At 41.6% G+C, this 26,125-nt stretch overlaps 1 protein-coding gene and 1 long non-coding RNA gene across 2 annotated transcripts; one reads left to right on the top strand and one right to left on the bottom strand.

The window, feature by feature from the left end:
- The first annotated feature begins 5,339 nt into the window (after positions 1-5,339).
- Positions 5,340-11,295, top strand: LOC120306163. Its single transcript, XR_005556184.1, has 2 exons — positions 5,340-7,918; positions 9,884-11,295. It is a non-coding gene; the product is annotated as an uncharacterized LOC120306163 (long non-coding RNA).
- VPS26A (VPS26, retromer complex component A) lies at positions 9,989-24,380 on the bottom strand. The gene is made up of 9 exons (XM_039338866.1): positions 24,233-24,380; positions 18,875-19,024; positions 17,373-17,448; positions 16,191-16,347; positions 15,516-15,680; positions 14,336-14,442; positions 13,553-13,621; positions 12,731-12,873; positions 9,989-11,647 (listed from the first exon to the last, which is right to left on the bottom strand). Exons 1-9 carry the CDS (start codon positions 24,233-24,235, stop codon positions 11,534-11,536), a joined length of 984 nt encoding a protein of 327 aa, XP_039194800.1. The 5' UTR covers positions 24,236-24,380; the 3' UTR covers positions 9,989-11,533.
- Positions 24,381-26,125: the final 1,745 nt, after the last annotated feature.

The following is a 26,125-nucleotide window of genomic DNA, read 5'->3' as shown; positions in this document are numbered from 1 at the left end:
TTCCCTCTCTCATCGGGAGAGAGGGGGGATTCTTTGCTTTGGGCGTTTTTTTCCAGGAAAAAGTCTTAAAATCATAAAGAGAGGATATAGTCTCACCCAGTTCCATCCATGTTGCTCAAGAGTTGCTCCTTAGTGCTTATTTTCTTTGGTTGTCAGCAGCTTCTGACTGGCCACAGAAGTGTAGCCAGTCTTTCCCCCACTGGTTTGGAGGGCTTCTTCAGATCAAACGGAGGGACCGCTGCCCCTCCATGATCGACAAAGTTTCCCTCCTTCTTTGTCGCCTCTCCGGGGCAACTTTTTAGGGTCCCGAGCGGGGCGAAATCGAACGCGGAAGATGGAGCCCTGTCTTCCTGCGGCCATAACACCGCAACATCTAACCGGAAGCCCTTACTCATTTGATTTATACCTGATTTTTCCTCCTGGAGTTCTGGGTGGCAGATGTAGTATACTCCCCACAGCAGCCACTCTGAAATAAAGGTCTAGTCCAGTATCCTAACCCTATACTATTCTGGCTCTTTCCAAGCTTTTTCCACACAGAACTCCCTATCTTTGTTCTCTCTAGGTGTTGGATGGAGAAGGGGCAGCTTGGCCATAGAAACAGCTGCTTTTGGCATTCACAAGTAATTTACCCTCCCCTCCTTTCAAGTTCAAATTCTTTGCTACACTACAAACCTTATTGGTGGCAAACTCATCCACATCTACTAAGGATGAGAGACTAAGAGACTAAGTTGCATTGACTGTAGTATATTGAGCCACTTTGATTTCTCTCACTTATGAATCAAACAAAAGGAATGCTTTCCTTCAAAACAAATTTAGGCACTTTCTATTGAAGATAGATCGTGCTGCATTTTTCTGATACTTTTTGTCATGAGAGCAAATATTTTCACAGGTAACAATTACAGCTGGTAAGGAAACCAACCTGACAGAATATGGCACATCAGCAATTAGAGCATTTCAAATTATGACCCGGAACGTGCTTATACTCTAAAAGTACCATCTTTGATCTAGACTGGTGTCCATCCAGTGAGAATTTCTCTTAGCTTTATTTGGAAAATATTGGTATTATAGTAGTTGAATTGCATATCTTTGCTTCACCCCAGATTCCCAGCAATGCAGTTGTGTCTGTTGTTTTTTAAGAACTTCCCATCAACACTTTGTAGGCTGCTTTCCTAGCTACAGGCTACTAGGAAGAAGGAAGGAGTCCAAAATCTCAGTACCAAGGAAGCAAATTAACTCCACCCACAACTAGTGGTGTAAATGCTAATAAGTCCAGTTCTGAACTTGTGGCTGGTAACACCTAGAAGTGGCACAGATATACAGTTGTGATTGGCTACCATAACTAGGCCAAAGCTAAAGTACCTCAAAAAAATGATGTCTCTCTATCAGGAACAACGTAAAATCACAAGTTGCCACAGGAGTACAATTTCATGGTACTGGTTTCAGGCATAGTGATCAGTCAAAGTGGCAAGTACAGTACTGATGCACAAGTTCTCAGGAACAGGAACATTATTGTAAAAAGTAAAAAAAAAATGTGGCCATGGGAATCATTGCCAGCAGAAAAGCAAAAAATCTGTATTACACCTCATACAACAGATCAAGCAACAGTTTGTAGAACCAAGCTCAGAAGTGGTCAAAAGAGTACCATGTTTATAAAGAGCTCATATACATAAAGGTTTTAAGTGGTTTGGGAGTGTTGATTTGGTGTCTGTGCCAAGTACCTGTGACAGTATGAAACAGCCATACAAGCTGTGTATATTCCAATATCCAACCATGTTATTACAATTTATGAAAGCGTGTTAACTGCACTACATCAGAAGAAGGAAAACAGTACCTTATACCAGGGATCCCCAACTCCCAGTCCGTGGACCAGTATAGGGCCGCGGAATGCCAGCAACCGGTCCGCACAAACAAGCAAAGTCCTATCTGTGAGATGCAGGCAGCACACAAAATCACGCACCCTCCGGTCCATGGAAAAACCTCTCTCCACAGAACTGGTGCCTGGTGCCCAAAAGGTTGAGGAGCTTTGCCTTATACTGTAACTCAAAATACTTAAGGTTAATTAAACTGCCTCAGTTGTGGGTTGGAGATTGGACAAAGTTTCAAAGAAGGTGTGTCTTATCTGTCCTGCAGCTAAGGGTCACGAAGAAGTCCACAGTCATTTCTATTGTTTGATCCATCGGTGGATAAATATACCCATAACACAAGGAGCATTGCGCAGAACCCTAACCTTAAACTGTGCTCTGCTTTGGAAAAAATATAATCTATGCAGTAGTCTGAATGAATTAATGTGAAATAGAAATAATCATACATTACTCTGCCCTAATCTCACTTTAAGTAACAATTCACCAGGTCATCAAAAGATATAAGCTGATGTGTAATCCAATTGCCTCCATAATATTAGAATTTCTTAAGGCCACTTAATTCTCAACTTTCACCTGGTAATTTTTGTATTAAGCAAACATTGCCATCTCAAAAACTAATTATGCTTCAAACAATAAGACCAGTTTTATAAATGGGGTGTTGTCTTTCCTGAACGCTTTTTCTCAGCATGGAGATGGAGAATCCACCAATGGGTTAGCTCTGTCTTCCTGCCCATTAGACTAAGTCAAACTTGCCACGCCCATCCTGGACCAGGACACACCCAGTCTCAAGGGCGAAAGCTAATGACGACAGTCCGGACCCTAAGGGGTGGGAGCGGATTCTCCATCTCGATGCTGAGAAAAAGCGTTCAGGTAAGACAATGATAGATGGAGAATCCACCAATGAGATATACCAAAACCTCACTGTCCCTATGAGAGGGAAGCAGTCAGGGCCGGTATCTTGTTCCTAGGCAACACCTGTTGGAGGATCCTCCATCCAAACAAGGTGTCCGTGGAGGCAAACCTGTCCAGTTTATAATGCCTCACAAATGGGGAAGGCGAAGACCACGTCGCTGCCCTACAAATGTCCTTGATGGAAGCCTGTGTGGCCCATGCCGCAGAGGTCACTGCACTGTGAGTTGAATGCACTGTAACATGACTTGGAACAGCCAGGGAATGCGACTGATACGCCCCCACAATGCAGGCACTGATCCACCTGCCTATGGTCGAGGCAGACACCTTCTGCCCCAGAGAGGAATTGTGGAAGGAAACGAAGAGGGCTTCAGACTTGTGGAAGGCCGCCATTTACTTGATATAGTAGCGTAATGCCCTGCAGACGTCGAGTGCATGCCATTGCCATTCCAAGTCATGAGACGGATCAGGGCAAAAATCTGGCAGTACGATTTCCTGAGCCCTATGAAACAGGGTGTTGACCTTGGGAATAAAGGTAGGGTCCAAACAAAGGACCACCTGGTCCCAATGAAAAATGCATAGGTCATCCCTAATAGAAAGCGCTACCAGCTCAGAAATCCGCCTGCTAATGTGATTGCAACTAGGAAGGTGACCTTGAGGGACAAGGACCGCAGGACACAGGTTCTGATAGGCTCAAAGGGTGGTTTGGTGAGGGCCTGTAGGACCCGCAGCAACTCCCAAGAGGGATATCTATGGGCCACTGGGGGCTTGGTTTTGGTGGCACCCTGATAAAGGAGCGTAATCAACGGATGTTGAACCAATGGCGCTGAGTTGTCACAGATAAGTAGAGTGAATAGAGCCGCCACCTGTCTAAATATGGTATTAGGCGCCAAGCCCTTATCGAGGCCCTCCAGTAAATAGTCCAAGATTCTTGGAATAGTCAAATCCGAGATAGTCAGGTGGTGTCTTTTGCACCAATAGCAGAAATTCTTCCATGTGGAATCATAGATGCGATTTGTCGCCGACCGTTGGGAGGCCTGAATCATGGAAATGACTCCTGGCGAATAGGATTCCCGAGATAGGATCCGGCGTTCAAGTGCCAGGCGGTTAACTGAAGCCACTGGGGTTCTGGATGTTGCAGAACTCTCTGGCTGAGTTTGATGTGACTTGGAGGAATCCTCCATGGTGGAGAACTGGAGAGATTCACGAGGTCAGTGAACCATGGCCTCCGCAGCCAGTGCAGGGCCGTGAATATCACCTCCGCCCGCTCTTGCAGTATCTTGCAGATAGCTGCTGGGATCAGAGGGAGAGGAGGAAACACGTAAAGTAGGCCTTGTGGCCATGGACTCCGGAGAGCATCTGCTCTCTCCACCCCCAGAGACGGGAACCAAGAGAAGAATCTCAGGTGATGGGAGTTCGCTGGAGAAGCGAACAAGTCCAGAACCGGTCGGCCAAAACTCTCCGATATCTCTGCGAAGAGATCTGGGTGCAGGCGCCATTCAGAATGATCCACGGTCACCCTGCTTAAAAAGTCCGCCTGTCGATTTGCCTCCCCCGAGATGTGCTCGGCCCTAAGGGAAGAAAGGTTGGTCTCTGCCCAGGAGCCCAACAAGTGGGCCTCAGCCATGAGGGACCTGGACCGGGTACCTACTTGCCGGTTCACGTGGGCTTTTGCCACCACGTCTGTGAGGACTAGCACGTGTTGCCTTGCAACCCTGTTGCGGAAGTGGCAGAGAGCCAGGTGTATGGCTCTGAGCTCCAACCAATTGATGTTGTGCCTCAGGTCTAACCTGGACCACTGGCCCTGAGCCAACTGCGACTGAAGGTGCGCTCCCCAGCCGAACAGATTGAAGTCTGTTGTAAGGGTGAGCCAAACGGGTTCCTTGAAGAATGACCCTCTGGCTACCGCTGGGGAGGACCACCACTGAAGGGAACTTAGGGTCTGGGCAGAAACCCTTACCCTTTGGTTGGAGGAGCTGGTGCCTAATCTTTGAAATGGGAGCAAGAACCATTGGAAGTTCCTGGAGTGCAGTCTGGCCCAAGGCACAATTGCGATGCAGGATATCATCTTTCCTAGTAACTGGGAAAGCATTGCCAGTGTCACCACGCGCTCCCTGTGGACCTTGCGGACCAGGGCTCGGAGACAGGTAGACCTGGCATTGGTCTGTGTCTATGACTGCCCCTAGGTAGAGGAGGCGGGTCAAGGGAACCGTCTGGCTCTTTTGAAAGTTCACTGAGAACCCGTGGTCTTGGAGGGTGTTGATTGATAACACCAGATCCAACTGGGCAGCCGAAAGGGAGGGTGACTGGATGAGAATGTCGTCCAGATAGAATTGAACAAGTACCGGTACCAGTTGTTATGGTTCCGGCTAATGAAACATTTAAAAGAACTTCCAGGCATTATTTTCCTAAAAGTCTTTTATTGTTACAAAATGTCGGCACAGGCACAACGGAGGGATGCTAAGATCTAAGTTCTCTTCCTCTGAGCAGTTAAATTAACAGCATGTTCCCTCCCTAAATTAGCCGTCATATCTCACATTATCCAATTAGTGTGAAGGTCAAATGTTTTCTTCCTCTTTCTTTCTCGGGCTTTACCCCCAACCCCCCTTCTGCTCTGTATTAACCCCATAATTACCAGACAATTCTGCATATTGTCAAAAGCAAGAATATACAATATTTGCAGCATTGATACCAGGCTCAAGTGTGCGGTGAGCACTGCCAGGATTTTGGCAAACACCCTTGGAGCTGGTGAAAGGCCGAACGGCAGGGCTTTGTACTGGAAATGATGGCCCATATAACAGAACCTGAGAAAGTGCTGTTGGTTGGGGAGGGTGGAGATGTAGAGATACGTTTCCGTGAGGTCTATGGACGTCAGGAAGTCTCCCTTCCTTACGCTGCCCAAGATGGACTGGAGCGTTTGCATCTTGAATTTCCTGTATGCAATATGTGAATTCAGACCTTTGAGGTCGAGAATCGCCCTCCATCCTCCCGAGGCCTTGGGAACCACAAACAGCTGACCACCCTGATAAGGGGCCATAGCCAAACACCACTTAGATTTGGCGTCAGCCTGCCAATGCTTGAGCTACAGTAGTCGTTGTGCTGTAACATTGGAGACTATGGTCCTGGAAGAAAATCTGGCTGCATGCAGTGATACATCAAAGACGTACTCTGATGCTGCAACTAATTTGCTCAGTCCTTGGTGGATGCGTACCTCCTTCTGAGGGATCCTGGATTGGAGTTGACAGAGCCAGAGGAGAGAGGTCCTGGCAAAGAAAGATGTGCAAGTGGCTGCTCTTACCGCCCACGCTGCCTGGTGAGTTCTGCCGAAGGTCAATTCCCATCTCTTGTCTTCAGCCTTCAATGCCTCGGCCAGATCCCCTGACACCGCAGATGAAGTCAAGAGAGGGGTCAAGGGTTCATCCACTGTTGGCACCTCAAGAGCGTCAGCCAAGTCTGGTACTGCGCTGAACAGTTTCCTGTCCGTTCCTCCCAGGGAAGGGAAGGTGCCAGGTGAAGCCCATTGCTTCCAAATGGCGTTCAAGAATAGAGGTGGAAAGGGAACATGGTGCTGAGTCACAACGGGCTCAGAAAACACCGGATTTGGATCTGAACTGGTTGGTGGACCTGGCTGAGGAATGCAATCAGGACCTATGTTAGTGGTAATGCTAGCATTGCAAAGCAGTGGTAAGAAGGCCGGGTTAAAGAGACCCCCAAATGGCGGGGGGTTGGGTCTTCCTCCTTCGACCACGGAATGTCAGTTTGGTCGTGCTCCGCAGGAGATGAGGCCCTACTATGAGAGGATCGGGGTGGTGAGGGAGAACCATGGTACTCGGGTACTTCCGACTGGAGAAGATATGATGGGGGCATGGATGCAACCGACTTGGGTCTAGACATATGATAAGACCTGGTGGCAAAAGCCTGGCCTGATCAACTGCCTTTGAGATTAGAGCTTGAAGGTGTTCAATGGAAAGAGCTCCTGGAGGCTCAGCTATCCTGAGCCCAGCAGCTGTTGGAGTGATAATGGTCTCTGGGCCCGACTGTGGGGCCCATGGCGCCGATGATGCCTGGCAGATGTTTGGATCGTGATCCTCCCCAGAAGAGGGGTGGTGTGTGGGAATCCCCTCCAAGGACCAGGCTCCCTGAACAGAGGTGGAGGGCCCCAGGGGGAGGTCAAAGACCAAGGCCTCTGTCTGCTCTGTCTCTGCCCTGGCCTGCCTCTGCGCTTTGGAAAATTCCCTCTCCAAAGCCTGGTGCCTCCTGCTAGCCTGCTTTTCCACCAGTTTGGAAGGTTTCCTTCCCAAAATGGTTTTCGCCTTGGCCTTGATCTTGCCAGCTGCCTCCTGTTTAGAGGACTTATGCCTATTTTGACTAACGGATGAAGAGGCAGTGTCTTGAGGTTGGGGCACCATAGTATCCTCCATCATAAGGTGAGATATCTCAGGTAGTGCTGAGAGGGAACTCGGGCCTATGGAGCCAAGTACAAATTATGACAGTGGATCACCTGGCGGATTAGATTAGTACACATGGAACAGACAGAGGCTTGATCCACCCTGCTCCCCTGGCTACCTGACTGGTGGTTGCCCATTACAGGTCCGGTCGTGTCTACAGCCACGGCAAAATCGCGTATGTGATGACAGCCAGTTTGCTCGTAGAGCGCTCAGTGGTGACAAGGCCAAAGGTTGGTGTCAGCACATTTGTGCGGCGGTTGAATCTGCGGAGGTGGCAAAATCACATGCGTGATGACAGCCAGCACACACGCAGCCTGCTGAATGATGGCCAGGTGAGGAGATGAGGCACCAGTTGAGGCCTGTGTTTTATAATCTGTAGGCCTATTGGCTGATGTGCTTGGGTAAAACACCCAGTGTCCTATCATGTTTATGAGAAGCCTCTCTTAACAGGTATTTGTATTTTTTGTCTTAGGAGAGAAGCCTCTGTCACTATAAGGGATGAACACTCAACATTTGGAGTGGAAGACAAGTGTTTGGCCACTAGGCCCTATTTCTTCGGGGAGAGATCGGCTCCTGGTTATGCAGACAGTCCAAAACGGTGGCCGCTGCCACCACCACTCCCGCTAGACCGGGACTGGAGAGAAACGGGACAGAAGAATGATCTAGATGCAATCCAGATGGTCGCCCGTCTATTGCCAGGTAAGAGGGAAGTAGAGAGCCTGAGAGCAACTGAGAACAGCGGCGACGGCAGGCCACACGGTTTCCAAAATGGTGGCCACGCCGATCGGGCTGTGAAGGACACCTTCAAGAAGGCTCCAGGCGAACGCTGCGCGACGCCTTAGAGGCGTGAGAACGCAGGGCTAAAAAGAGAAAGGGGAGAGCCACAAGCCCACGAGGTAAGGCTGATTGGCAGCGGCTCGCCATGCAGCTGCCAACAATGTGGCTGCAAAGGGAACCAACTGGGGCCTCTGCAATGACCCAGGGGAGTTGAGGGGGTTCCCGGCTGTAGCGCTTATCCCAGCGCCACAATGGTGTGAGAGAGTGGAAGAGCGGAAGCCTCCGCTCTTACCAAGGTCTGGGAAGAAACCCTAGACTCCAGCAATCAAGCTGAAGCAGCACTAATCCCAGCGCTGTTGAAATGACCATGGAGATCAAGGGAGAATCCACAAATGGAATAGTTCTATACAACCTGCAGCTAAGCTGGGAGCCAAGCTTGTTATGTCTGTCTGGGCTGGAGACTAAGTCGAGACTGGGTGTGTCCTGGTCCAGGATGGGCGTGCCAAGTTTGAGTGACTTAGTCTAATGGGCAGGAAGACAGAGCTAACCCATTGGTGGATTCTCCATCTCCTATGCTGGAGAATAAACAATATGAAGACCTCCATATTGCTTAATATATAAAACAGGAAGGAAAGACTCCAGCAAGATCAGAAATCAACACACCTCTGCTCTTAAATAATTCTTGCCTGACACCTTTGTTACTGCTAACATTTCAGAGTAAAGAAGTAAAATTTCTAAAGATAGTATTACTTTCCTTGTATTAATATAGAAATTCTCAGACCTGAGGCTTGTGTATTGGTGTGTACCTTTGAGGTAATATTGATTAGTCCCTGCAATTTTATTGACAAATGATTTGTCAAAGTCAGTTTGTTTCTAGCCTAGTGCTCTGCCACTTTGATAAGTTGGCTCCCCACTGACTTTTCCACATTCTTTATTTAAACAATCAAGGCAACCAAGTGTGTTCCCAGTTTATACAAAGATTTTTCCTATCACAAGAACTTTATGCCCAACCTAAAGTACAGGATAACGAGAAGTCTGTTTCCCTCATAAACCACTTCTCCCTTTTCAAAGCTCTATCTTTTTTTTTTTAAGGCAAAAAAAAATTATTCCCAAGGGTGGATATTAAAAAGTTAGTGGTGCTCCAAACGCATGGCTATGACTCCCATTTTAATTCTTTGATAAACCCAGAGCCAAACCACCCAATAAAGAAGCTAAAAATATTTGTTGTTTATCAAAGCCCACCACCATTCTTTCCTATTTAAATATTCTCACTCTGGGTCCTGTTTTGATATCAGAACAAACAGCTGACATCTAAGTGATCATTGTTGCTAATTCTCATGCTGCTAAACTAATCAGTAATAATTTTTTTCCCAAATCTACAGCATTAGGCTTTCAGTATGTTTGATTTATACATTTGAAAATTAACCTAAATCAGTGTTCCTCAAATGCTCTCATCATAGCACTGGTGTAGAACCTGTGGCCCCCTCAGATAAACAGTAACACATAGCATCCCTCATCATTAACAATGCTGACTAATGCTGCCCTGAACTTAATTTAACAATAAGGGGGGGGGGCATTTTTTAAATCACCCCTGCATAAAATAATGCAATTGCATGGTAGAATACATACACACTGGGGAAAAAAGACCACTGAAACTGCTTGAATAACTGAGACTGTCTGCAATAAATGGATTGGTATTACAAAGTATATTATGTTTCTTTGGAGTTTTAGAAGATTTACATCTGTAATTTTTACCATTCAAAAGACATGAAGATATTTATAAACAAAAGCTTAACATCCATTGAGAATCATTAACCTAAGGACTTATAATGGAGAAATTATTGAATTTTGGAGATGAAAATATAATTTTCTTTATCCCATGATTAGGTACCATTTAAAACATGCAAGTCAGTAAACATTCTATGCTGCTAATTAGAGGAGTCAGATTTACTTCACAAGACACTGGACATAAGGTAATCAAAGAGAGTTTAGTGAGAATACAGTTATTTTTAATAATTCAAATAGCAATTTATTATGTCTATTATACATTGTTGCACAACTTGAGGCTGGTTAAATACAATTCATTTTCAAAATTTCTTGGGATAGTTTCTAGATTGCAACATGCAAGTGTCCATGAAAATATTTGGCTTTTTTCTTTTGAAATTCTGAATAGGCACTTACATGAGGGAATCAAGCTCTCTCTATCACAGGCTTTAAGAATAAGAGAAATGTCCCAGCACGCAGAGTATTCTTGGCTTTATCAAGGTGCCACAGTAATAAAACAATTCTTTTCTAAATATAATTTAGTAATTTTGCTTACTTCACACAGTAAGATAACCAACAATACTTGCACTGAAGTTTAGAAACGTTTTTGATAAATAGGCCAAGTGAATTGTAAATGTGAGTAGCCTTCTATTCAACATAGGGTGCTAGACAGGCAGTGTGGTTCTGAAAATTAGTTAATTGTGGACAAATGGAGGCTAACAAGATTTGCCCAGAGATACTATATTCCAGAATGAATTATAAAAAATAAATCAATCTTTTGCTGCACAAGAATACCATTTTCGGAAAAGCTAATGTTTTTTCCTCTATATATTTTTGTACAAGCCCACATTTCATCACAGAAGCTCAGCATGGAAAAGGAATATGATATTCTACATTTGGGGTGGACAGTGAAAAGTATGTATTTGATGCAAAAATAAAATTTTGTGCAAATGATCCAGTATTCAAGAGTGTAAATTAGTAAAAATTATCTTAAAACGTTTTATCATATACATGCACCCTTAACCAAACTGGGGTTTAATGAGAGAATTCTGTATTTTAGCCCAGTTCATATAAATCTTGAAGTGAATTGGAATCTGATCATAGAGTCATTGGAATGAGTATGCTAAGGGGAAGAAAAAAGAATGCAGCCACTTGTCTTGAAAAGCTAATTCTGAAAGAAGTTTGTTTGTACACATTCCTCAAAAAATTCTGAAAACGGTAATATGCTCTCAGATCTATTCCAAATACATTGTATTTTATATATATTATCTACTTCCCTGGGGTAAAGACAACAGTATCATTATAAAACCTGAATTTGTCATTTTAAGACAATTTTTTTTATTAAGTCTCCAATGTTACAGACAGCAGACATTGAGGAAATATGTATGATATGTAGTTGGATATAGAAAGAGGAAATGCTTTAGTTTACCATCAATGAAAGCAAAATTTAGATGCACCATACTACATGCATGGAAACACATAACTAGACTTCTTTAAGCTTTATGCAGCTCTGACTGCATCACACCAGATAAAAATAAAATGTGCAGTATAAAATAGCTTAAGAAAGTTCCAGTGTTTCAGAAAGCACTTACTTTAAATTTATGTACAGAACTGAATATTTACTTGAAGAATGCTTTAGTAGCGTGGAAATGCAGCACTGTAAGATGAGGAAGACTGTTGTAATGGGTGTTTGGCCTTTCTTTCCTACAGGCTGTTGCCACTTTTAATTTGCTGATCTACCGATATACCAGTTTTTCATCCCATAGATCCAGTTCATATTTCAGGCTGTTCTGCAGATGCCTGTGGCTCTGGACTTTCAAACCGCTGATGGAAGTTGGTTCTTTGTTTCCTCAGTTTCTCAGGAGCTTTTCTCCAGAGAATGATTTCCTATTTCAGGATGCAAGAAAATACCGGATTAATACACTGGTATGGTTACAGACTAAGTAGCTGCACTGGAAACTATCCAATCAAGCCCCTTCTTTGAATCTAGTTCTGTTCTGATGAAGTACAGCATATTTTATTTAGCTGCACCATTTTTATTGTCCTTTATACAACAGAATAAAGGACACAGTACAGGGAGTCCTTGTTTAATGACCATTTGTTGAGTGACCATTCAAATTTACAATGGCACTAATCAAATGGTAATTATGGCTGGTCCTCAAAGTTACAGCTGATGCAGTACCCCTGGGGTCCTGTGATTAAAATTTGGACATTTGGTGGCCTTCCGCATTTACAACAACAGCATGTACTTCAACTTCCTCCACTTGCCTGTCTTCCTCTCAATCTCTGTCCTTTTGGTTGTCCTGCACTTACTGCCACTTATTCTTGCCATTCCCCACTCTCCTCACCATCTTCTTCCTTCTGCAGCTGAGGGTGGGGATAGGCAAAAGTAGATGCAGGATGGTAAAAGAGCAGAGATGTCAGGCAAGTGGGGAGGGAGAAAGATGGGAGGGAGTTAAAGTGGAGGTGGCACGACAGGGCAGCAGAAGTGCGAGGTTCTTGTCTAACAATAGTGCAGTTCTGGCCTGACAGCTGCAACCAGCAATCATAGAACTGCTGTTGCTAACTGGTGCGGTCATATGTTTTGCCTAAATGACCACTTCACTTAGTGACAGAAATTCCAGTCCCAATTAGCATAATTAGGCAAGGGCTACCTGAATCCAACTGTGATAATGAGGTGTTTTAAGACTGTATTAAGATCAGGATTTGTTGAAATGGAATAGTCATTAAGTACTATCTAAACAAACATTCATAAGCATATAGTTTAATACTGAAAAATTTATGTTCAGTGGATATAGCTTGTTTAATTATATCAATTTCTCTGAGAAAAGCCAAAAGGTTTGTGATGTCAGTGTTAATTTTAAAACATACACTTCCATATGATTTTTTGGCTGTAAAAAACTACCATATCTGAAAGCTATCATAAACGCATTAATTTCATTAAAGTATTCCAGTTACAAAACCTTATACCTGCTGCTTGAAGTATCGTCTGTCTTCTTCATCTACGAGCACCAGGTTCAAGAAGTATCTTACAGAAAATTTTTTGTTTACATCTCTCATTGTGGGAGTAGGATCATAGCCAGCCAAAAAGAGTCTTATGGGAATAGATTCACCTTAAATTAAAAAAAAATTGTTTTTTAAAATAAATTGATTGCAAAGTTTAATACTGAATGATTTGCAAATTCATAGTTTACAATTTTTTTACAAGCCATTTTTCAATAAAGCTACCTGAGTTAATTGCCTGAAGGGCACAAATGGCTTTGTGGAAGTTTCTTTTTGGAATTTTAAGATAACCCCCTGCATGTCATTTTTTGGGGAATCACAGCTTTGTAGAGCAGGGATGTCAAACTGCCGGCCCATGGGCCAGATGCATCATTGCCAGCAAAAAAATCATGAGACGTTGCAACATGTCACGTAGCGTTGCAAGTTTGACACCCCTGACACTCCTCTTATTCTGACATCTGACTGTCACTGTAGGAAACAAGATGTTGAGCTAAAAAGTTTTTTAGTCTAATAAATTCTCATTGCATATTTAGTTTATCATAATAAAAGAACACATTTGACCTTATTTTACTTGACATATAAAAATAAGTACGGTAATGTTTTCTCATCTTACTTGCTTCATCAAAGAAGTAAAGACAAGTCGTATAGGAAGGAATTCCTAAATTAAGAGCTCAGTTATTTTTCAATACAGCAAGATTGTTTATAATTGCAGGTGTACTTAAAAATCTCAGCTGATACAAATATATCCTAACTATTCTGGATTACAGATAACTAAATGCACCCACTCACCTTTAACTGGTGCACCATCCATTATTTCATATTTTGCTATAGTTTCCGTTTCTGTTGTTGTACTGGGTCCTAGAGGGTTATATAAAAGTACAAATAAGTAGCATGATGTTTAGTTTAGCTTTTTCTCAATTTTCTATTTGTAACTGCAATTATTTCAGTAGGATAAAATCCAATATGAAGTATGCTTTAACTGTATCTTGTAACTTTACAACTGTACATTATTTAATTACACAAACATTTGAAAAATGGTTCTAAATGTCACAGAATTTTAATTTTTACATTAAGCAAGGTTTTTGTACTCCTGTAGTACTAAAACCAACCATCAAGATAATTGAATATGCCCCAAAGATGTGCTTGTTATTTCTGCACATCAATTTGCCAAAGCAAACAAATGTGATTCTAGCTTCTGAATATTTACTATAATTTGTTATTGTTCTGAATCATCTCTATTATCAAAAACTCTTATGCTATGCTTTTTTGAGATTCTTCTATATTTTAAGCCATTGTATAAAAGTCTTTCATAAGGCAATTAAAAGACAAAATGAAATTACATATGACAATTTAAGGGTAATGCTTTAAAAACTACTTCAGAGGAGGACCCTTGGAAGAAGAATGTTATCTGCAAAACTAATTTAAGTTTAAAGTTACAGTAAATTTTCATAATTTACTAAATGGCATTCATGCAAACAAATTATATTCAAATATTATTTTAAAAAAACAAGAGCCTAATAGAAAAGGCAAGACCTAAATGATTAACAACGAACTATTTTTTCTTCATCTTACCAATTCCAGTTATTTCTTTTTTTATCAGCTGTAATTCCATATGTTGAATTTTTATTCTTACTAAGAGGAAGTAGATTTTTCCAACAATCACATCCTTTAAGTGATACCTTAAAAGAAAGAGATTTGTAAAAAGTTAGACTCTTATGCATCTCTGTATGAACTTGGACTGAGAGACCAAAGGTTGGAACACAACTGTTGAGATGATTAACAACTAACAACTAACAGTTAATTTTTTCATTGGTGGTTGGCACAAAGAAGGATTTCCCACAATCTAAGAGTAGGGAGGGAGTATTACATTGAATCATTCAAACATGTTTTCTTGAATACTGTTAGGACCTTAGAATAGAATATTACTAGCATTTGAATTGAGCTGATTTCATTGTAATGTATGCTGATTAGTGTACATTTAAAGTGACAATAAAGTTTTTATTCTAGTCTATTCTCAAAAACAGACAATAGCTAAAAATACCTAGCCACAGTCAAAATTCCAGCTGCTAACATTTTCAAAATTTGTCCCATATGCCCATGGGCAAAATAATCCCACAGACATGTACTCTGCCCATATTTGGTGAAGTCAGATATGCAATTAGAAGACCAGCTTAAATAAAAATACTCCTAGCTATAGCCATTGCTTGATTATGCTAGCAGCAACATAACATTTAAGAGTATCCCCAACCAGCTAACATACTGATGTATAGCTAAAGAATGGCAAAATCTTGAGATTGTATATTCATGTATATTCTTCCAAACTCAGTCTTGTGCAATATTTTAATATTTTCTGCAAATAACTACCGGTAATTTGCTTCATAAGAGAAATCTATTATTCCAATTTATTCTTTACAGCATTATAAGGTTTTATTTGCTGTTCTGGGGATGCTTTAAACACTCAGGATTATGCAAAATTATGAAGTCCAATCTATCATTTCAAATCTCACCACTACTATTTTCTATATGAGTAAACAATTTTATATGTAAGGAAAAAAGAAAAGCTACATAAACACTGTTTCAAAATAAAGATGAATCCTTCTGAACTTGATCACCATAAGAAAAAAGATTGGCAGTTTTCCCTAAATACAACAATTAGCAATCAATTGCTAATCATTCCCATGTGCCTTGAACTGTTCTTGGCTGGCTGATTTTTTTCAATTTCATGTTTGTACTTTATTTAAATCAGACATACTTGGATTTATTATATTCAAATTCTATATGTAGACAATCTTCAATGCCAACTTCCATTTTAATAGAGTTGTTAACATCTGGATATGTTGCAAGCTGGTGAACAATAAGATCGTATTCTTTGATCAAATCTGACAATCTTCTTACTATCGTCACTTTAAGGAAATACCTATAAAAGAATGACTTTATTGGAGACTGCATAACAGAATATTATAAAACTCACATGCGCTTCTTCAATATCGGCTACTGCAGAAATAGCCATCTGTATTAAAATCATCAATAGGCTGTTTTTAGGCTCATAAATTGCACTATAGTTTGAAATGTATGAGAATCAATTCAGTTTATCTACTAATTTCACAACCATGGTAGTTAATAAGAATTGTTTTATTTCCCAAAAGTAAAATGGAAGGTGTTCAGTTTTATGCTACAAAATGTATGCGCACATCTATAGAAAGAATATATTTTGAATCCATCTTGTTTTAACTTTTGAATGCTTCTATTTCTTAAACTTTACAGTATTAAGGGATTTTTATAATTTTTATGGAAACCTCTTTTGATCAAATGTTTCTACAAGCAGAACACATTTGATTCAATCTATCGAATTTTAAAATGTATACATACTGACATTCCAGTTCAGCTAAATTAGAGCGCTATAACTAGTTATATAAAAATTTCATACCTCAATCTAACATTGGCACCAATGTAGGATTCATATGGTTTCTCAACTTGCATAAATTCAAAGTCATAGCTTCTACTTTGTGTTAATTCACCAGGTAAGGCCAGCTCTTTCACTAAGTTTACAAATTCATGAGTATTGCTCTTGTCATTGAAAAGTTCTACAAAATTAAGGAATACAGTCAGAAAATACATAACAGAAACATTTCTGAAGACAATGCAATAGTTTTATTAATAATTTATTATTTGGGTTGTTGTGAGCAACTGGCAAAGAAGATATAAGTGTTGTTATTTTTTTAAAGTGAAGACGGAAGAAAGAACCTAAAAAATAAATTTAATATTTACAAACAACATTTAATTCAATAGTTCAATAGTAATACAAAGATCTTATATTCCACTGGAATTCTAGAATTGTTAATGATGTTGCTTAAATATCCTGATGTATTTTAATATGGACTCCAGAAGATGGTAGAGGACAGGAAGGCCTGGAGGAACGTTGTCTATGGGGTTGCGATGGGTCGGACACGACTTCGCAACTAACAACAACAACAATTTTAATATCAGCATAACCAATTTAACAAACATTTTATATTGCATATTTAACAATCAAAGTTTAGTAGGACTTCCTCCTCTCAGTTTCACATTTCTCATAATATAAGCATGGAACTATCCTTTAGAAAAATGTTTGCTGATAAAACATAGGCGGCTAAATTCAGTATTAGGCAAGCCAATTTCCTCTTGTGCAACAGGACTTTCTTCTACTCTCCTTTTTCTACTCTCTTTCTTTCAATCTATTATATCATCTTTACTTACTGTACCAGTTTTGGGACCAACTTAATAACCAATATGTTGTGCAAAACATTCTGCAACATGTGGGAACATAAAAGAACCTCTCTTTGAATCACATGCCTTTTGCAAGGCTCGTACAACAGGTTTGGACATTGCCTTTGGCTATCTTTATTCATGTGCCAAGGCAGAGGAGACTGCTTTAACACTCCTGCAACTTCTCTTTTGAATATTTTGCACAACCCAGCTGTAAAATCTACATTTTTTTAGGACAGCAGCTTGATAAAACAGTAGAGGAAACGTTTAATTCTTCTCAAGTATTGTACTATTGACTTCAAAGACATATTCAGCTTATTTGAAACTGCTTCATTGGCTGCACAGTGCCAGGTCTATAACTCACCAATTTGCCCTACGAATTCAATTCGTATTCCTTGATGCTCTAACCTCTTTCCATGTTGTTTAAAGACTATGTTTACCTGAAGAAAAAAACCCAAAATATTAATGTAGTGCTCCTGTACCTCTGTACAGTTTCATAAATCACTATACAAGGACGTAGCTGCAATAGGAACAATTTATACCCAATTTTTGATTTTATTTGTAGAACTTCTTATGTGTATGCCTTCAAGTCAGTCGACTCCTAACAACTATTTATTAAATTTCTACACAGGGTATGTTCATGCAATTTTCTTCGCAATATTTTCAGAAGTTGTTTTCCATTGTCTTCTGCCTAGGGAAATGACTGGCTCAAAGTTGCCCAGTAAGTTTTCACGGATTAGAAGTACAATCTCTTGGTCTTCAGTCAGTACCGTATATTCCGGCGTATAAGACGACTTTCTAAACACTTAAAATCTTCGCAAAAGTCGAGGGTCGTCTTACTCAGCAAGTTTTCTCTTCCCCCCCCCCCTCTCTCTCACTCAAAAAGAGTCCTAGGGTTATTATTAAAACCAGCCGATCAACTAAAGATATCTCTTTCCAGCCTCTATACTGGGAGTACAATAGGCATTATCTGGCTGTCGTGACAGTAAGATTTCCTGGAGGTTTAATCCCCATTCTATAATGCTACATTGCAAACCATCTCCTCTCTTCTTCCCTCCCTTTTGCATCCCAATTCCTTGCCCACCCCTCCAGAACTGCGGATTGGTAGTGGCCATCCCCTGATTAATTCATTCAAAGGAAGTAGAAAGGGATGGCCCATGTAATGGGGAAGGGGGGAAAAGAGTTGTAGGGTGGTTTTTTTTATATAATGAAAACAAACCTAAGCATCTGCGTCCATTCGAGGCACTTCTCAGTGCTTCTTCATGCAGGCTTTTCAGCGTTTACCTCTCACTGCCGGTGAGAGTAGCTTGGGGGAGGCGGAGCTTATGGGTCTGGAAGGGGAGGGGTGTCAGCTAAATTCCTCTCGGATTTACGAAGCAGGAATGGAGTGGGGACAGAAAACAGCCACACAATCCTTTCGCCTGTCGACTTCCACCGAGCTTATGCAAGCAGTTTCCCCCCCCCTCCCCGCCTAAATAAACTTGCATGGTGCATTTGTGGTGTTATTTATGACAGATCCTGGCTGGTCAATCTGGGGGGAGGATTGTTTTAGCCTAGATTTTGGGTAGAGAAGCTTAAAGATATAGATAAAATGCTTTTTGTTAGTTTTTCCTTCCTTCACATAAAATGAACATTACACCTGACCAAACTCTGAAATCAGATATATTTCTAAGGGGACAGCTTTCATAATGAAACCATTTGTTAACATATAAAAATGATAATATATTCTAGGTTTACTCAGAAAGCAAATAAAACATAATTAACCAGCCACTGAAACTTTAAATCACATTATAGCCATATTAACATGTGCTTCTGCTTATATGTTCTATTATGGGCCATTCTGAGGGTACAAAGGATACAATTTACCTTTCCTGAAACTGATTCTCCATCATAGAACAAGTAATGTTTTTCTATTTTGTTATCTTCTGTTTTGATTTCAGCTGTTTTTCGTGATTCAGCATCATTCAGAACAACATCAATCTCACATATGGGACCAAACAAATTTCCAAGAAAACTCTGCAAAAAAAGTAATACTTATTTAAATGTATGAAGTAGGAACTTTATCTAGTACAATAGTATAGACAAAAATACTGGAAGCTTTGGAAGTAATTATTCAACATAAAAATTAAAAAAATATATACATTCATAATAGAAAGAAACTCTTACAGCAAGCTATTAGGACAAGAATACTGCTAAATTCACTGTAAAAAGTAAATAGTAAATATCTTGCTACAGTAGAAACCTAGTTTTTATAACAGACTCCCTCTACACTATTCTGTTATACTCTGTATCACTTTAAATCAATTTTTTAAACATTTTATTTCTAGGATTTAAATATGTATAGGAATGTAATACAAATTACAGTAAATTAAATTAATATACTAGATGCATGATTCTTTAAGAAAAATATGTTATGTGGTATTTGAACTACATTAGACCCTAAATTAAGCCTAAATTAACATATAAGAATATATTACAAACCCCTCCTCAGAGATTCTGCCTATAAGAGTCTGGGCTAGTTGGACACTGTTTTTATGAAATGGCCACCATAATGGATTCAACCAGTTACAATACACTTTCTTATGAGATACAGGCTAATGAAGTTGTTACTTCCTATCAGTCTCTTTTATCATTCTCTATGCTGTCTGCCAACTTAACGCTTTCTTTGCAGGAGAGCACCCTTCCAAACCAAAGCACAAATAAAATGGTGCCATAAAATGTATTGCCCATGTTCTACTGTACAGGTAATCCTTGACTTACAGCCATTCATTCAGCACCTGCTGAGGTGATAACAGTGCCGGAAAAAATGGACAACTCCTGTCCAAGTTACAGCCATTGTAACATCTTCATGATTCTGTGATTAAAATTTGGGAGCTTGGCAACCTGCACACACTTACAACCTCAACTTTCCTCACCCGCCTACCTCTGTCTCATCTATATACCCTTTTTAGCTAGCTGCTGCTCTGCTTTGCAAGGAGCAAACAAAATCATGCAGCTCTGGGGCTGCTTGCCATACCATGGACAGGGGTAGGCAATCTTGGCTCTTTTATGACTTGTGGACTTCAACTCCCAGAATTTTTGAGTCAGCATGGCTGGTTCAGGAATTCTGGATATTGAAATCCACAAGTCATAAAAGAGCCAAGGTTGCCTACTCCTGCCCTAGGACAAGGGTGTCAAACTCGCCACATCATGTGACATGTCACCATATATTGTGACTTTTTTTGCATTCACAGAGCTGGGGTGGGCGCAGCTGCCGTATGATGCAACTGGCCCACGGGCTGTCAGTTTGACACCCCTGCCCTAGGAAGTATTAATTCACCCAGTTGCCTTTTCTCTTCAGCCACACCTGGCTTCCTAGTCTAGCGCAGCATATGCCAGCAAGCATTCATTTACTCCCAGACCAGTCCAGCCAGCACCAGCACGTGTTTGTTTGCTCCCCCCAGCAAGCATTCATTTACCCAGTTGCCTTTTTCCCCAGTTCCTTTCACAGACCTTTCACCTTTTGTTGTGTCCTCTTTGGATCCAGCTTCTCCAGTGAGTGTTCTTACAGTACACATGACTTTCTGAGTCTTTGTAAAGCAGCATTCTCTTTGAAAACAGCCATCTTTCCAAAGGCATTCTGAAGACAGCACAGCTTTACAAAGGTCCAGTACTGTAGGAAACATTTGCTGGAGAAACCAGGTCTGAAAAGGAGACAGCAAGAGGTCAAAGGTCAGTGCAGAGAACTGGGAGAAATGAATGCCTGCTGGCAGTTGGTTGACTCAGGCTGGGAAGCCACATACAGCTGGGGAGGGGAGTAATTGGGCAAATGAATGTTTGCTGGCACTTGCTGATTGCTGCCCTGAAGGCAGGGGCCAAAAGGGCATAGATGGGAGAGACAGGTGAATGGGGGGACGTTGGAGGCAGTCCCTTACCTGAGGTTCAGGGCTGGAGGGGCTGAGCCCAGAATGGCATGGATTGGGGTGAGTGCTCAGTTAATGACCCATGATTCTCAGTTAATGACTGCAATAGGAAATATCAGGATTGCTTTACAAGTAGGTGCAGTCACATGACATCTCACCGACTTAGACAGTAATCTAAAATATGGATGTAAGTCAAGGACTTACCTCTACTATTGCTTTTATATAGATATTTTTCCTCACCTGGTAAATATACTGACACTTTCAACATAAACATTCTGCTTACCTTTCCAGATGTTATCAAATTCTATTATTCTGCTAGTAAGGCAAGATTTAAGCTGACCAATTCCCATTCCTCAATATACTGTAACTGTGCCTAGCTTTTGAACAAAGCAAAATATGTACATATAAATAGATGTCACCTTATTCTATTTTATCTTAACCTACTTTTACTTTAGTTTTTTAGCTTTATCTCTTAGTTTTAGACAAATAATGTTCTGGGGATTTTGCTCATGAAGATGTACAGTGGGGCAAAAAAGTATTTAGTCAGCCACCAATTGTGCAAGTTCTCCCACTTAAAAAGACGAGAGAGGCCTGTAATTGTCATCACAGGTAGACCTCAACTATGAGAGACAAAATGAGAAAACAGCACTGAGCTACAACTATCTACCATTTATTTTCTGTGAGAGTAGAGGCATTGCTAGAAATGCCTCTATTCTGAAGCTGGTGCTTAAAACTCAAAAAAAATAAATAAATCAGGAAACCTAGCAGGCACTGAGGGAAATATTACTAGGCATTTTGGATCTAAGAATGGCACAGTGAGGACCCAAATTTATAACTTCAAATATATTTTCTTCTTCCCACTTTTCCATGAACACCTTTCAGCTACTGTATAATTTATTTTGCTCAAAATCATGGACAGATGGTTTTCCAGGCAATTCTAACTTAAGGAGGAGAAATGTTTGCAAATTTTACTATAACTTGGTCTTGCTGTATCATCTTCATCTAGAATATTTTTTTTCTTAGCTTGTGGCATAGAAACAGACTAAGGAGGGCTAGAGAGAAGTTCCCTGAGGATGGGCTCCAGCATGAGTCCAAAAGCTCAGAAAACAAAACTTTTGGTCCCGGTGACTGACCCAGATAGGATCCTGCAGACTTTGGAGACCCTACAAAATGGGAATATTTCAGCCACTAGTCTCCCCCTTCCATAACTCCCTCCTATCACGTGAAAAGGGTGGAGTAGTCAAGCCTCTCCACCATTCATCCGCCATCAGATATTCCATCGGATATTTTTTAAAACATTTGTTGAAAAAAGAAGTAATAGCCAACAGCTAAACAATGATGATGACAATAATATGGACCAAAATGGTTGCTCTTTATCAAACCAAGGCTCTTTTTAATTTGCTGAGCCAGCTAGTTCAGCATCACCGAGAAACCAATTTAGCCATGGTTCATTCCAGAGACATATCATGTAAATGAAGTATTTAAACATGATCACACAATGTGATCACCACAGCTTAATGACTGTGGGGAATGAGCTGCAAATCTGCAACTGACTCCCCCTTATACTCCATATATTTTAAATGATAAATACAGTGATCATAGCTTGATATGGTACCATATCTGGACAGCAAAAAAGCAGACAACTACTAGAGTTTGCTTTCTGCTGCTCTCTGTTATCATCCAAGATTGTCCATATTTTTTTAGCCTAGATATAGTAGACCTATATCTCCCCACTGGGGGGGGGGGGAAACATGAGTACAAGAATTCTAAGAGGGTCATTCGCCTCATGAAAGCTGTTATTTTCTGTTTAATAAATATATATTTTGTACATTTCATGTCCTTTTTAAAGAATAACGAAATCAGTTAATTTAAAACTTGAGATATTGTTGCAACATCTTACCATCCTAAATATGCAGCCAGTGCCCACTGTTATTCAACATATGGAAAGGAATGCACCAACATAACTTTCTAACAATGCTTTTCCTTGGAGCAATCATTGAATAGATATTTACTTTCCCCTCACAAAAAGGCAGAGTTTAAAACGTAAAATAAACAGCAATGTCATTCAACTGTGTATTTTAGAAAAAATGCAACGAACTACTCAAACTTTGTCAATAACTTTTATATTCTTTTTCCAGCCAAGCATAGAGAGCAATAAACTCCGCAGGTATCAGTGAACATATTACGATGAGTTCATTTTCTGTACTTATCAGCTTCCATAACTTATATTCCCCAAGCTGGACTGTTAAATCAAGCCCATTGCTGCTCTTCAGGCTCACTACTGAAATAAAGTTTAGGTCAGGGGTCTTCAAACTTGGCGCTTTTATGACTTGTGGACTTCAACTCCCAGAATTCCTCAGCCAGGTTGGGAGTTGAAATCCATAAGTCATAAAAGGGCCAAGTTTGAAGACCCCCGGTTTAGGTACACATCAGGATAAAAAGACGGCAAGCAGTTCAGTAATGGCTGCATAAGAAAAGTGAGTCTTCCTTTCAGGATTCCCAGCATAGCTTTGGCTTTTTAATAATTAATCAAAAATGGCATTATCCTACCTGTCAAAAGAACAACCCCAGCAAGAGAGGTTCCCCATACTTCATTTTGCAGCTTGGGTGTGCTTCCTAAGCACACGCCAGCACGACTAAAGCCCGGGAGAAACACTAGACAGCACCAAAAAGCAGCAGAACGTAATTCTTGGCCGCCATTTAGCGGTCCTTCGGATTTTTGCAGCCCCGATCTGGTCGCCTTCGGTAACCACCCAAGGACACTTAAGGGCGAAGTTGGAAGGTGCAGCACTCCAGATCCAAAGGAGCCACCACGATGCAACGGGACGCTGCCATCCCCGCGAGGTTTTCCTCCACACGTTCTCCGCTCCTTTGCTCTCGCGGGTCGCGACTAGATAAGACACGCGCCGGGCCGAAGGGCTTCCCCACACCCGTCACACCGAGTGCGCGCGCGCGCGCGGGATTGATTTCGACGTCACCGAGGAAGGCGGAATGTGCGCGTGGAGGGACGAGGGGGGCGAACTCGAGTGGCCGCCCCCGCGCGCCGAGAAACGGCCCTCGGCGGGGGCGGAGTCAACAACGGCCGAAGAAGAAACGGAGGGGGAACCCCGTCTCCATGGGAACGACCAGCCTTTCTTACAGCCTCAAGAGCGCCCGAGGCCCGGCCCGTTCAGAAGGATGGGAAAGGGGGCCAAGGGGAAAGCAGCAGCACTGGCACCATTCACAACCCACCATTCACCATTCCAACCGTCAGTTCCAACGCGGCGCGCCCCAATAGCCTTAATATTCCCCCGCTTCCTTAACCGGGCAGCAGCTCACTTACCATTGTCAGCCACACTCCTTGGGCCCCCCGCCCCAAGCAACCGTATAACTCCGGCCCGCGCCACTATCATGTGACCGAAGAGGTCGTCACTTCAGTCCACGCCCCCGACACGTGACCTCCCTTTCCACCGAGGAGGAGTAAGCCGAGCAGGCGGAGCGGCCGACTCCGGTAGCCTGGGCGACGGTTGGGGCGCTGTCCTGGGCGTGTCCAGAGAGGAAAGATCTTGTCTAGGATTTGGAGGTTTGATATCTCTGTGATGAAAATGCTTTCCCCCTCTTGCAAGTCTATGGATAAAGTCTGTTCTTTGATACATTTAGCCCAGGGGTCTTAAAACTTGGCCCTTTTATGACTTGTGGACTTCAACTCCCAGAATTCCTCAGGCAACGTGCCTGGCTGAGGAATTCTGGGAGTTGAAGTCCACAAGTCATAAAAGGGTCAAGTTTGAAGACCCTTGATTTAGCTGATGCCAAACTTTGCCGGAGTTTCTTGGTGCATACGAAGTTTCTGGGTTTCTGAACTATTAACTATATGGGCTGAGTCGGTTGGATAAGTGGAACCAGTATATTTTTCCATTTTCCAAACTATGATTCTAATATTCTGGTGAATGAAGTGTCTACTCCAGAGTTGGCAGCCAATTCTTCTGATAAAGTGGTTAGTCCCTACAAAGCCTTAGTGATAGTTACATCTGGGGCTGTATTATTAGGAATATAAGTACAGCATCCTTTTTCTCCTACCATTACACAAACACCACCTTTCTCTGTTAACAACATGTCTAATGCTAATCAGTTCTCTCAGGCCATTCGACTTGTAGCATCCAATTGTTCAGCTATGCCCTTAATTGTATCTCTAGTATAATTTATGAAACTTTGTTGGTTGTAATAAATGTATTTGATCCAATCCACATTCTTGTTTATAGTTACCCACCAAAATAGAGATGATTCAAAACCAGCCATTATCTGATTCCTTGCTTTTATTCATCTGGCACTCCTCTAGGAACCCCAATGGCATCTCTATATATTCTATCATCAAAGGAGGTTGCCAGTGCCCTTTTTATCCTTCTTGAACTGGAGGAGTTTGTATTAGGTGATTGTAGGGAGGCAATTAAGACTGAGGTTCCTAACGTAACTATTGTGCATGTCCCAGTCCATTGAGCTGGTAAAATTGGGTATAGGATATCTGTTCCACAATACCACCAGATATCTGCTCTGGGAATTTTTAGCTGTGTCAAGTTAGCACACAGATGATAAATCTTTTCACATTGTTTCACTGTCCCAATATATTGAGGAGGTTTGTTCCCAGGTCTGCTTAGACAATGGGGAAAGGTAACATTCCTTGGCCTACTAAAGTAAGGGGCTTCCAGGAAGTTATGTCCTCTCTCCCAGGGAAACCGATGGACAGCTTCTTGACATTCTGGTTATCCCAGGCAGTTTGGTGCTGAAATAAGGCTAGAAAACATTCCCAGGTTATTCACTCCAGTGGGGGGAGGTATTATATTCCCTATAAGTCTCCCTTGTGAACAAATATAACAGTCAGATTGATTTAGACTCTTGACTGTATATTTAGCCCATTCTAACCAGGTGTTTAAATACCTTTTTCTAGGTGATGGGGGAACTGGTTTTTCCACTTTAGGGGATACCATGTGCGGTTTTGCAGTAGGCAGCTTTGATGTTGGTTTAGGCTTGGGCTTGGGTTGTGACTGCCTTCTCTTCTCCTTTTGGATTTGTTTCCATAACCCTAGATTGCTGGGATTTCCCATGCTCAGCTGAATACAAACTTTCTCACCCCTCCTATGATCCTTATGATCTTGAGTCAGGATAACCTGATATACTCTTTCACCAGTACAAGTTCCTTCTTCCATTATTTCACCAAAGCTTGAGAGGGGAATTCCTACAT

Source organism: Crotalus tigris, unplaced genomic scaffold (assembly GCF_016545835.1).
Source record: "Crotalus tigris isolate CLP2741 ecotype Arizona unplaced genomic scaffold, ASM1654583v1 scf7180000017722.570129, whole genome shotgun sequence".
Classification (NCBI taxonomy): domain Eukaryota; kingdom Metazoa; phylum Chordata; class Lepidosauria; order Squamata; family Viperidae; genus Crotalus; species Crotalus tigris.
This window is presented reverse-complemented; position numbering and strand designations above follow the sequence as displayed.

Coding starts and splice junctions, on each gene's coding strand:
- VPS26A (XM_039338866.1), bottom strand. Junction 13,622..14,335: donor AAAAGAAATAACTGGAATTG/GTAAGATGAAGA, acceptor ATAACCCTCTAG/GACCCAGTACAACAACAGAA. Junction 11,648..12,730: donor GACGATACTTCAAGCAGCAG/GTATAAGGTTTT, acceptor ATCCTGAAATAG/GAAATCATTCTCTGGAGAAA.